This window comes from Nannospalax galili, unplaced genomic scaffold (assembly GCF_000622305.1).
Source record: "Nannospalax galili isolate Female #2095 unplaced genomic scaffold, S.galili_v1.0 scaffold3006, whole genome shotgun sequence".
Lineage (NCBI taxonomy): Eukaryota > Metazoa > Chordata > Mammalia > Rodentia > Spalacidae > Nannospalax > Nannospalax galili.
In genome coordinates this window covers 104,956-117,086 of record NW_008354408.1, presented here as the reverse complement: position 1 = coordinate 117,086, position 12,131 = coordinate 104,956, and the positions used below count along the sequence as shown (strand labels likewise).

At 40.9% G+C, this 12,131-nt stretch overlaps 1 protein-coding gene across 4 annotated transcripts in view; it reads right to left on the bottom strand.

Annotated features, from left to right (window-relative positions):
- Window positions 1-906: 906 nt before the first annotated feature.
- Window positions 907-12,131, bottom strand: part of Larp4 (La ribonucleoprotein domain family member 4) — a 63,338-nt gene continuing 52,113 nt past the window's right edge. For all 4 annotated transcript variants that reach the window (XM_008851625.3, XM_029555264.1, XM_008851626.2 and 1 more), the window contains exons 13-16: window positions 7,706-7,867; window positions 3,432-3,556; window positions 2,323-2,482; window positions 907-1,442 (exon numbers count right to left, since the gene is read on the bottom strand). In XM_008851625.3, coding sequence (XP_008849847.1) covers window positions 1,110-1,442; window positions 2,323-2,482; window positions 3,432-3,556; window positions 7,706-7,867 — 780 coding nt within the window. In that variant the 3' untranslated portion in view covers window positions 907-1,109. The remainder of the gene's footprint in view (window positions 1,443-2,322; window positions 2,483-3,431; window positions 3,557-7,705; window positions 7,868-12,131) is intronic.

Genomic DNA, 12,131 nt, shown 5'->3' with positions numbered 1-12,131 from the left:
GTGCCCTGATGGGCCTGGAACTCCTATGTAGACCAGGGTGGCCTGAAACTCACAGAAATCTGCTTGCCTCAGCCTGGGATTAAAGGCATGAGCCACTATGCCCATCCAGCACACTGTTTCACCTTAACACTAACAAATTATTGGCAGGTTCGTCTGCCCTACCATCTTGTGACCTAAAATTCTAACTATTTTAGTAGAATAACATTCTTCAATATTTCATTATGAAATTTAGAACAGTTATATGACTTCACTAAATTGGTCAAAGTAGTGAGAAATATATAATTTAGTAAATGCTTGGTTATTTTGCTTTTCGGGGTGGGCAGTCCAAGAACAGAGAATAACAAATGAGAACCAAAAACTTTATCTCCTATATTAAAGGGGGAAAACAAGGCTGTTTGAACCTCTGAAATCCATCTGACCTATTCACTACTCAGGCCTAAGACAAAATTTTTTTTTTCTGAATAACCTCCATTCTTTCCTTGACTATCAAACTGATTGGTAGTCACATCTCCATGTATAATCAGAGCTTAATAGCTTGTTGAATATAGTATTAGTAAGGTCAAAAAGACAAACTAAATTTCAAACTAGAAAAAAAAATCTACTCAAGTATTACATTCAATTTTTAAATCATTTACTAACAGGACAACAGATTTGGCTTATTTCATTTTTATCCACACGCATACCCAGAACAGACACCCCAGCCACTGATCTGCTTTGCAACACAAGGCCATTAGTCAGAGATGGCATTCTCTAAGCCAAATGTTAAATAGATTTAAAAAAGTAATTTCTAATTTTTACAGAAATGTTTCGTCAAAAAATATTTTTCTCTCACTCCCTCAACTCCTATACTGAAGGATGTATAATGTTTTTTTGCTTTTTCTCCCCCAAGTTAAATCTGATATATTTATACTGATTAAAATCCTCCAGCATTTAAAAAATCACTTTAGAGATGAATTTTGGGATCCTACTACTCACAATTCCAAAATCCATAATGATTTAAGAACATACTTTCCATTTCTTTCCTGTCTACTCCCTCCTCTCCAGAACAGTTCAATATAGGCTCAAGTTTAGTGGGAAGAAAGAAGTGTCTGAATAGTTCTGCTGTGTTTTTACTTTGGTGATCTGGGCGGCATGCACTGCTCTTTGCCATTGCGCCGAGTCACTCCCTGAGGTACAGCCCTGTGGCTAAGCTGGCGTCTCTGTTCCCTGATTTTTCCAGCTGCTCCCCTGGGAATGGTATTGCCTCGGAAGCCAGAATAATCCCTACTAGCCCTTGTTTCTGTGTGTTGCTTCTCAACAGACTTTTCAGGAGCTCCATTCTCTTCATTTTTGGTGGGAGACACGACATTGGAGCGAAGTTCCCGCAGTGGTTGTACAAGAACTGGAGATGGCTCTTTAGGGGGCTTCTGGCACACTTCAGCATAACTTAACTTTCGAGGTTCCTTTGAAAGGATAAGAAAAAAAATTATGGAGCACATTTCTAAAGAATAGAAAGGATTAGCTTTAGCTGGGCATGGTGGTGCACACCTTTAGTCCCAGCATCTGGGAGGCAGAGGTACAGGGATCACTGTGAGTTCCAGGCCAGGCTGGTCTACACAGTGAGTTCCAGGACAGTTGGGGCTACAGAGAGACCGTCTTTAAAAAAAAAAAAAAAAAAAAAGAAAAGAAAAGAATGTAGTGAATGTAGTTTATCAATGTATGAACATAAATGCTTTCACAACTTAACTTTAAAAACATTTTTTTCATTTACTTAAAAAAAAAAAAAGAAAAAGATTTTTTCGATTTTTTCAGGGCTGGAGAGATGGCTCAGTGGTTAAGAACACTGACTGTTCTTGCAGAAGACCCGAGTTTGAATGCCAGCACCCAAATGGCAGCTAACAACTGTCCGAAACTCCAGTTCCAGGGGATCTGACAGCCTCTCTGTCCTCCGTGGGCACTGCATGACACGGGCACGCTTACATACATGCATATACATAAAAATAATTAAAAAAAATAAGATCTTCATTGTGTGTGTATAGGGATGTGTGCATGTGAGTGTAGGTGCCCAGAGATGAAGGGTATGTGGCTAACATACCCACCTTTCATTACACTTTATTTATTTACTTTCTGTGTGTTTGTGTGCCTGTGTACATGTGCCATGACTGAGTGTCTGGAGGTCTGAGGAGAACTACAACTTGCAGGACTGCTTCTATCATTTGAGTCCTGAGCAACGAACTCAGGACTGCCTGGCAGCAGGCACTTTTACCCACTGAATCTCAATAGCCCCTAAAATAAAGTTTTCTTATCTATTATTGTTCTTCTCATATAAACTCTTCATGTTACCTGTAGGGCCACAACTACGGGTACATTTGTGGTATTACTAGATGGTGAAGCAGTGTTTGCCCTTGATGATTTTGTAGTACTTGGACACGTAACTGGTACTGTCATCTGATTGAGAACATTCTTCTGAATGATGGAATCCTCTTTTTCTTGTTGAGTTGTGCTATGGAAAGAAAGAGCAAGCAGTTAAGACTGAGTGTACCACACAGGAGCAGTTGAACTACCATTGAAAGGTTTTTCAAGGGGATGGATGGCCCCACACCAATAAGCCCAATGAGAATATGAGCAGCACTGCTGGGTTATTGTTTTTTAAAAAGACAACATGAAATTGGGAAGGACGTGGTAGGGAGGGGTCCAGGAACAGTTAAGAGGAAAAGTAGGGTATGGGTATGATCAGAATACATTATATACAGTCATGAAAAGCTCAAAGAACACATATAAAATAGCATATTAGAAATAATAAGGCTGTCCAGGCATGGTGGCACATGCCTTTAATCCTAGCACTTGGGAGAGGCAGGTGGATCTCTGGTCTACATAATGGGATTAAAGGCATGAACCACCATGCCTAGCTCCTGTTTGTTATCTTAAAATTTTATTCATTTATCTATATTTTAAAGCTTTTTTTTTTTTTTTTTTTTTTTGCCCATCTTTTTGAGACAGAGTCTCCTTGTAGCCCCAGCTGTCCTGGAACTCACTATGTAGACCACGCTGGCCTTGAACTCACAGAGATCCGCCTGCCTCTGCCTCACAAGTGCTGGACTACAGACATGCACCACCATGCCCGGCTCTTAAAGCTTTTTTAAAAAAGTTTTATTTATTATTTTTATTATGAGTGGACTGCCTGCATGTAAGTAAGTATACCCATGTTGTGCAATGCCCGCGGAGGTCAGAAGAGGTTGTCGGATCCCCCGGGACTGGAGTTACGGACAGTTGTTAGCTGCCATGTGGGTGCTGGGATTCGAATCTGGGTCTTTTGATATATATGACTACGTCAAACTGGTAATCCTCTTCCCTTACTATCCAAAGGGCTGAAAATTATAGGTTTGTACTACTGCTCCCAGCTTAAGAAAAAGTCACTTCAAGTTGAAGACCTCTCACACTGAAATATGTACCTTGATGCAGGAAGCTGAGCTGCACACGGAGGACTGGTACTCATACTGAGTTGCTGGGCAGATGCACAGTCTGTCTGTCCATCCTCTGCAGACACTGGGCAACTAACTCTCAAGTCTTCATTGTCCTAAAAGCCAAAAGACATTTTCAAATTACATTAGGTCATTTTTGTAAAGAAGATAAATAATTGGCCAGTAAGTACATGACAAAATGCTCAACATGATTTAACCAGGAAGGAGAAAACATGTTTTTAAGGCATTCACAGGACATGGTAGCTGATGCCTGAAATCCCAGTACTTAGGAGGATCACATCCAGGATCACACTGAGGGTGGCAAATTAAAATGATGTATGTAGCTGCTTTAGAAAATAACCTAATGCAATTTGGGGCCGGAGAGATGGCTCAGTGATTAAGAACACTGGTTGTTTTTGTAGAAGACCTGGGTTTGAATCCCAGCACCCACATGGCAGCTAACAACTGTCCCTAACTCCAGTCTCAGGGGATCCAACAGCCTCTTCTCACCTCCGCAGGCATTGCATGACACGGGTGCACTTACCTACATGCAGGCAATACACTCGTACACATAAAAAAAAAAATTAAAGAAATAAAAAAAAAATAAGAAAATAATCTAATTCTGCTTATGTCACCAAGAGAAATAAAAGCTTGTCTATATAAATAATGAAATGTCATAAAAAACAATGAAATTTATCTCTTAGGGGGTGTCTAGCCAGGCACAGTGGACACACCTGGAACTATAGGAAGATTTTCATACAAATGATCACCACAGCATTATATACAGGAGCCAAAAGGAAGAAATGACCAAAAGACCATTGAGTGAATGTCTAAATATAGCCAAATATGAAGTACTAACACAGAAGTGTATGTGCCTTGATGACATTCTGTTAAGTAAAAAAAGTCAGAAAGACAAACACTGCATGACTTCACTTATTTCAGATGCATATAGGAAGCCATTTCATAAAGACAAAGTAGAATGGTGATTGCTAGGGGGGTTAAAGGGGGAAACATGTTTAAGAAGAGTTTTAGTTTTGCAAGATAAATTCTGGATAGCTGAATAACGGCTTATGGTTATAATCTAAACACTCAAGAAGCCAAGGCAGGATTGCCAAAAGTACAAGGTCCACATGGCCTTGTTTCAAAAAGAAATAAAACGTTTAAACAAGACAAAACCAGCCAACCAACAAAAAAAAGTTCTTGAGATCTTTTATCATATTTTTTAAAGAGAAAATCCAAACAAAACCAAAAAGAACTAAAAGGTAAAACAAAAATTTTCAGCAACTTTAGACATTAACGTTCAGGAAAACTACAGAAAATATAAAGAACCAAAAAGAAAATTAGGAAAGCCAAATAATATCAAAGGTCCAACCTATGATCTCTGAGTTTCAGGGCAGCCAGGGCTGCACAGTGGTGGAAAGGGAGGGAGGGAAGAAAGGAAGGGAGGGAGGGAGGGAGGGAAGGGAGGGAAGAAAATTAAGAAAAAAGTGAAAAGAGGGATAAAGAACTTTTAAGGAAATAATAAAAGAAATTTCTGGGGGCTGGAGAGATGGCTCAGCTGTTAAGAACACTGACTGTTCTTGTAGAAGACCCGGGTTTGAATCCCCACACCCACATGGCATCTAACAACTGTCTGTAACTCCAGTTCCAGGGGATCTTTCAGCCTCTTCTGACCTCTGTGGGTATTGCACGACACAGGTGCACTTACATACATGCAGGCAATACATGCATACACATAAAATAAAAATAATGAAATATTAAAAAGAGAAAAAAAAAATTTCCCAGCATGGATGGGATGAATGGGTAAGTTTTTAGATTGACAGGGACCATCAAATATTAGCATATAGAGCAGTGAACAAGAGAAACCCTGTTTCAAACAAGATGAAAGGAAAGGAACGACACCCACACTTCTCACTTGACCCTCACACTTTTGCTGCGGTATATCCATGCCCACACATATACATAAGGTAGCAGGGGCCAAAGGAGAAGCAGTAAGGGGACTAAAGAAAAACAACCTAAATTGTGATGAAGGGAAGTCGAATCAGACATGCAGGCCACTGACAGTGAACAAATGAACAGTATAGTATGGGGCTCAATTATGAAACAAAAAATACTGAGTCATGATTCATAAATGAGGGCACATTCTAGTCTGACAGTGCCTTTTATTTAGTGATGATTCTGAAATTATGGATGTCTTATAATCAATGACACCCTAGCCATAAGCATGAATTAGAAAATGCTGAATTTCAGGGAACTGCTGCTTTTTTTCCATTACAAGGTAAGTTTTTAAGCCAGGCGTGGTGGCGCATGCCTTTAATCCTAGCACTCCCGAGGCAGAGGCTGGTGGATCTCTGTGAGTTCAAGGCCAGCCTGGTCTACATAGTGAGTTCCAGGACAGCTGGGGCTACAGGGAGACCCTGTCTCAAAATGATCCCCCCCAAATAAAAGAATATGTTTTTAGTGGGTAAAAATCAAGCCATACATTCTGATGACCATAGTAAGATCCCTAGAACCCATGGTGGAAGATGTGAACCAACTCCCACAGGTTGTCCTTTGACCTCTACGTGTGTGCTTTCCTGTGAAAGCAGAGTGTTTTCTCAACACAACACAAAACAAACCCTGACAACAAAACAACCCATGGTGGAAGATCTGAACTGATTCCAGACCTCTACACAACCTCTACATTTATGTGCTTCCTTGTAAGGAATGACTGTCAAATGGTTGGGGCTGGAGAGATGGCTCAGTGGTTAAGAGCATGTCCTGCTCATCCAGAGGACCTGACTCTGATTCCCAGCACCCACAACAAGTGTCTAACAGCCACTTCTAAGTCCAGCTTCAGGAGATCTAACACCTCTGGCCTCCATGGGCTCGAGAATTTTTGCACGCATGCACACACACACACACACACACACACACACACACTTAAAATAAATAAAAATCTTAACAAATTTATAGATGGGAGTTTTCACACTTGTTGACACCTACACTTGGGAAGACTAAGTTTACTAAATTAGCTTAGAAGTAATAGGCACTTTGGTGAAAAGAGCACTTTATAATTCTTTCTGCATTAATTAATTCAAAAAAGTTGAGTTGACTGACACAAAAGGCATGGCATGCAAAAGTCAGGGAATAATACATCCTTGACTTTGTGAAGCTTTATTATATAGTTGAGACAGGGTCTCCGTAAAGCCACAGCTGCTCTGGAGCTCCCTACGTATACTGAGTGGCCTCAATCTCAGAGATCCACCTGTCCCTGCCTCTTGAGGGTTGGGATTAAAAGCATGTGCCACCATGTCCAGAATATATATAGCCTTTAAAAAAAATTATTTTTCTTTTATGTGTATGAGTGCTTTTCCTGAGTGTATTTAGTAAGTATACCCATGTTGTGCAATGCCCATGGAGGCCAGAAGAAGGCATCAAATCCCCTAGAAACTAGAGTTATGGATGGCTGTTAGTGGCCATGTGCCTGTTGGGAACCAAGCCCAGGCCCTTTGCAAGAGTAGCCAGTGCTCTTAACTGCTGAGTTATTTCTCAAGTTCCATATCAGTCTTTTTTTTTTTATCTTTTTGAGGCAGGGTCTCTCTGTAGCCTCAGATAACCTGGAACTTGCTATGTAGATCAGACTGGCCTTGGTCTCACAGCAATCCACTTGACTCTACGTCTCATGTACCACCACGCCCAGCTAGCAATTAAAAACTTTTAAATGTATGTATGTATGCATGCCATGCCTAGCTATAAAATACAGTCTTTAAAATACTGAAAGTATGATGAAAACTACAGGACTTAAAACTGTAAATACTATGTGCAAATAAAAAATTATAAAAACAGGGGGGGAGAGATGACTCAGGAGTAAAGAACACTGGCTGCTATTGCAGAGGACCCATGTTTGGTGTCCAGCACCCAATTCCAGGGATCGAAAACCTCTTCTGACTAGGACAGGCATTAATGAATGGGTACACTTATGAACATGCAAGTAACACACACACACACATAACAATAGGGGCTGGAGAGATGGCTCAGTGGATAAGAACACTGGTTGTTCTTGCAGAAGACCCAGGTTCAAATCCCAGCCCCCACATGGCAGCTAATAACTGTCCGAAACTCCAGTCCCAGGGGATCCGATAGCCTCTTCTGACCTCTGTGGGCACTGCATGACACAGGTGCACTTACCTACATGTAGGCAATACATGCATACACATAAAATAAAAATAATAAAGTTAAAAGAAAAAAAATTAAAAACCCTGATACCGTGCTTTAGTCGTTACCTTTTCTTTGTAGACAGTTTTAACGATATCAGACACTCGATTATCCAAAAGAAGTTCATCTGGCATTCTTGATGAACTTCCAGGTAATGGAGGAAAATTTGAAACTAGTAAGTCAAACTTTGGTGTTGGAGTCTTTATATCAGTTGTTGAAGGAGGGGGTCTCTAAAAAACACAAATTATTAAAAAGGTCATATACTTACTGCTTTCTCTAATCCTCTGTCACAGAAACTGCATGAAAAATAAGCGAAGAAAAAAACCTCTAAGACACACAAGTGTCCCCCTGAAATACTTGGTTTCTTGCCTCAGTTGAGTTCATTAATCTTAGTTCTCTCTTCTGTTTCTTTTGCAAATTCTACTACACGTCTTGAAACTCCTAACACAGTCCAAAAAAATCTAACGGGCTCTTTTCCCTGACCTCAGTATAGTATTTCCTGTATTTTAACCCGTCTTTCTTTGGGACTGCATCCCCCCCATAGCCTAAACAGTGTAAGGGCTCAAACTCAGAGCTTCACAAATGTCATGTAAATAATCTGTCACTGGGCCACATCACTAGCCCTTGGGGAGCTTTTATTCTGGCTTCTGTGGTACCTCTTTCTCTTGGTTCTTCTCAGATCTGATAAACATGCTCTTCTCTCCCTATTAGTCATATTTTGGTGAACTGTGGTCTCTACTCTCTACTATTTTCACTTTCTACATTCTCCTTGTGATATCCATTTTCTAAGGCATGAGCTACTATCTCCACGTAAGCAAGCAGTATTTACTTTTGGATGGCTGGCTGATAGATGGTTTTAAAATATATATGTATGTGCAACTAGAGAGTTGGTTCAGTAGTTAAGAGCACTGGCTGCTCTTACAGAAGTCCCAGGTTCGATTCCTAGCACCCACATGGTGCCATAGCTCCAATCCAGAGGATCTGACACCCTCTTCTGACCTCTAAGGGCATTGCAGAACACGGGTGCACTTTACATACATGCAGGCAATACACACAAAATTAAAATAATAATTAAAAAAATATGTATCACTAAACTATACAGCTTAAATATTTTTACTTCAGACTTTTAGTGGAAAATTAAAATAGTTAACATATGCCAAATACTATTAGCCATCTTCATTCAGATTTCACTTCAGAAAAGGGTGTCAGAGTTCCTGGAATTGTAGTTAAGGATGAGTGTTGGCTGCCACGTGGGTGTTGGGAAGTGAACTTGGGTCCTCTCCAAGGGCAGCCAGTGTTCTAACTGCTGAGCTATTTTCCCAGTCCCTCACTTTTATTCCTCTACTCTTTTTGCGTCTAGTTAAAAAAGAGCAAATATTCACTGTGCTCAAACTACAAGAAATACAGGTATGAATAATTTGAATCTAGTTGTGCTAAATAGTTTCAGTGTTAAACTTGATATACCTAGGAAGAGGGAACCTTAATGAGGACTCTCCTCTAGGGAATTGGCCTGCAGATATGTCTGTGAGGCATTTTCTTGAATGTTGAGTGATGCTGAGTGATGTGGAAGGGCCAAGACCACTATGTGAAATGCTAGAACTGGGCAAGCAGTACTCAATTATATAAGAAACCAGGTGGCGGCCCAGCACTTGGGAGGTAGGTATCTGAGTTTGAAGACAGCCTGGTCTACATAGTGAGTTCCAGGTCAGCTGGGGCTACAGGGAAATCCTGTCTCAAAAAAAACCAAAACAAAACAAAAAAAAGAATGCACAGGCCAGACAACAAGCCAGTAAGCTGTATTCCTCTGTGACTTGTGCTCCAGTTCCTTCCACTTCTTGCCTTCAGGTTCCTGCTTTATCTTCTGCCTGAGCTTTTCTCAATAAAGGACTGTATTCTAAGCTGAAATAAACACTTTGCTCCACAACTTGATTTTGGTGTTTATGTTTGTTTTTAAAAAATATATTTGTTTCTGTTTTATGTGTGAGTAGTTTGCTTGCATGTATTTAAGTGTACTTATGTATGCAATGCCTGAGGAGCCAGAAGAGGGTATCAGATCCCCTGGAACTGGAGTTATGGACAGTTGTAGGCTGCCATGTGGGTGCTGGGAACCAAACCCAAGTCCTCTGCAAGAGCAGGCAGGGCTCTTAACTGCTGAGCCAGCTCTCTAGGCCTTGTCAGTGTTTTATCACAGCAACAGAGAGCTAACAAGAACACTAGGAAAATTAAAATTTAAATACAAGAATACTTATTTTGTTTTATTTCAACTGTAGTTAGGTTGTTCTTAAACTTGCCATGTAGCTCAGGATGACTCCCTCTGACTCTACCTCCTTAAGTGCTTGGATTACAGGTGTGCTCTACCACAACTGGCATATGAACTTTTTTCTGGTCCTTTTGAGACAGGGTCTCACTATAACCCCAGCTGGCATGGGACTCGCTATTGTAGACCAGGTTGGCTTCCATTTCACAGAGATCCACCTGTATCCCTCTGTCAGTGCTGGGACAAAAGGTGTGCACCATGCCACCTGGCTATGAAATGTTTTTTAACCTGTAAGTTTTTAAAATAATGGGTTAGAGAGATAGCTCAGCGGTTAAGAGCACTGGTTATTCTTGCAGAAGATCTGGGTTCAAATCCCAGCACTTGCATGACAGATAACTACTGTCTATAACTCCAGTTCTGGGGATCCGACGTGCTCTTCTGTCCTCCCAGGCATTGCATGACATGGGTGCACTTACTTACATACAGGCAATACACTCATGCACATAAAATGAAATAATTACGTAAAAATTAGCCAGGCATGGTGGTGCATGCCGTTACTCCCAGCATTCTGGAGGCAGAGGCAGAGGCAGGTGGATTTCTGTGAGTTCCAGGCCAGCTGGGGCTACTGGGAGACACTGTCTCAAAAGGATTAAAAAAAAAAAAAAAAAATTGTAGATAGAAGAATGAACCAGAGGGCAGGCATGAGTTCAATGCCCAGAACTCATAGTAAGCAGAGAGAACTGACTCCCCAAAAGTTGTCCTTTGATCTCCACATGTGCACCCATACTCTCACACATGTATTTACTTCTAGATAGAAGACAATAAATAAATAGTTTCTAATGTCATCAAACAGCTCTAAAAAAAATTGAAATTAGGCAGGCCTGATAGTGTCCACCTTGAATTCCAGCACTTGGGAGGCAGAAGCAGGCTGATCTCTGAGGGAATCTAGTCCAACCAGGTCTACAGGGAGATCTTGTCTCAAAAAAACCCCAAAATAAAACAAAAATTTAATGTATTAATGTGTGTTGGTTTTTGCAACTTGAGTGCAGGTACCCTTGGAAGCCAGAAGAGGGTGTCAGGTCCCTTGGAGCTAGAGTTACAGGCAGCTGTGAGCTGTCTGACATGGGTGGTGTACTCCTCACCACCGAGACACTGTTCCAGTCCCCTGTCCCTCATCCCCCCGACCCGCATCATGATTAGAGCTGAGAATGAATGTTATATCCCCTAAGACTGGCAAAAACAACATGTATTTTGTAAAGCTAAATAAACAGCAACTTTTGTTAATTGCTCATGGGACTGAAATTGGTACCTCTATAGAAAACTAATTGATAGTAATTACTGAATTATGGGGGGGGGGTCCCACTTGCAGGGATCTCTAACGTTTAGTTAATTGTCAACTCAACATAACCTACAATCACTTGGGGGAGAATCAAGGAGGGAGTACTGTCTATATCAGGTTGGGCATGTCTGTGGGGTATTATCTTGATCTGGTGTCTATGGCATGAGACAGCCATTGTTGGACTAGTCTGATTGTATCCTTTATAATATTTATCAATTCTGATTCTTTAGAGAACCCTAATACAGGATTCTCCTTCAGCTATACTTAGACATGGACAATGATAGCTACATGAGGTGATACTTTTGAACTAAAATGTCTCCCATAGGTTCATGTGTTTGAATGCCTGGTCCTCAAATGATGACACTGTTGGGAAGATGTGGGGGCTGACTATTCCAGGTGGGTCACTGGGAGTGAGGGAGAGGTCTGAAGGTTACAACCCAGCCCTATTTCTATTCTATACCCTCAGTTTCCTAGTGTGACAAGATGTCAGGAGCCATGACCTCCTATTCCCTTCACTATAAATGGAGCCACCACCCCACTTTCCATGCCTTCCTTGCCCATTGGTTGTATTCTTGAAAATGTGAACCAAAACCCCGATGAGTTGCTTCTGTCAGATGGTCACAATGAAATAAAGTAAAAATAACTAATACAGAGGATATCATTCCAGTGCTTGTTTTGATTTAAAAAAAATATTTTCATTTTATTTTATTTTGTGTGTATGTGTGTATTGCTTGCATGTAGGTATAAGTGCACCTGTGTCATGCAATGCCCGTAGAGGACAGAAGGGGCTGTTGGATTCCCTGGAACTGGAGTTATGAACAGTTGTTAGCTGCCATGTAGGTGCTGGAATTCGAACCTGGGTCTTCTGCAAGAACAACCAGTGTTCTTAACTGCTGAG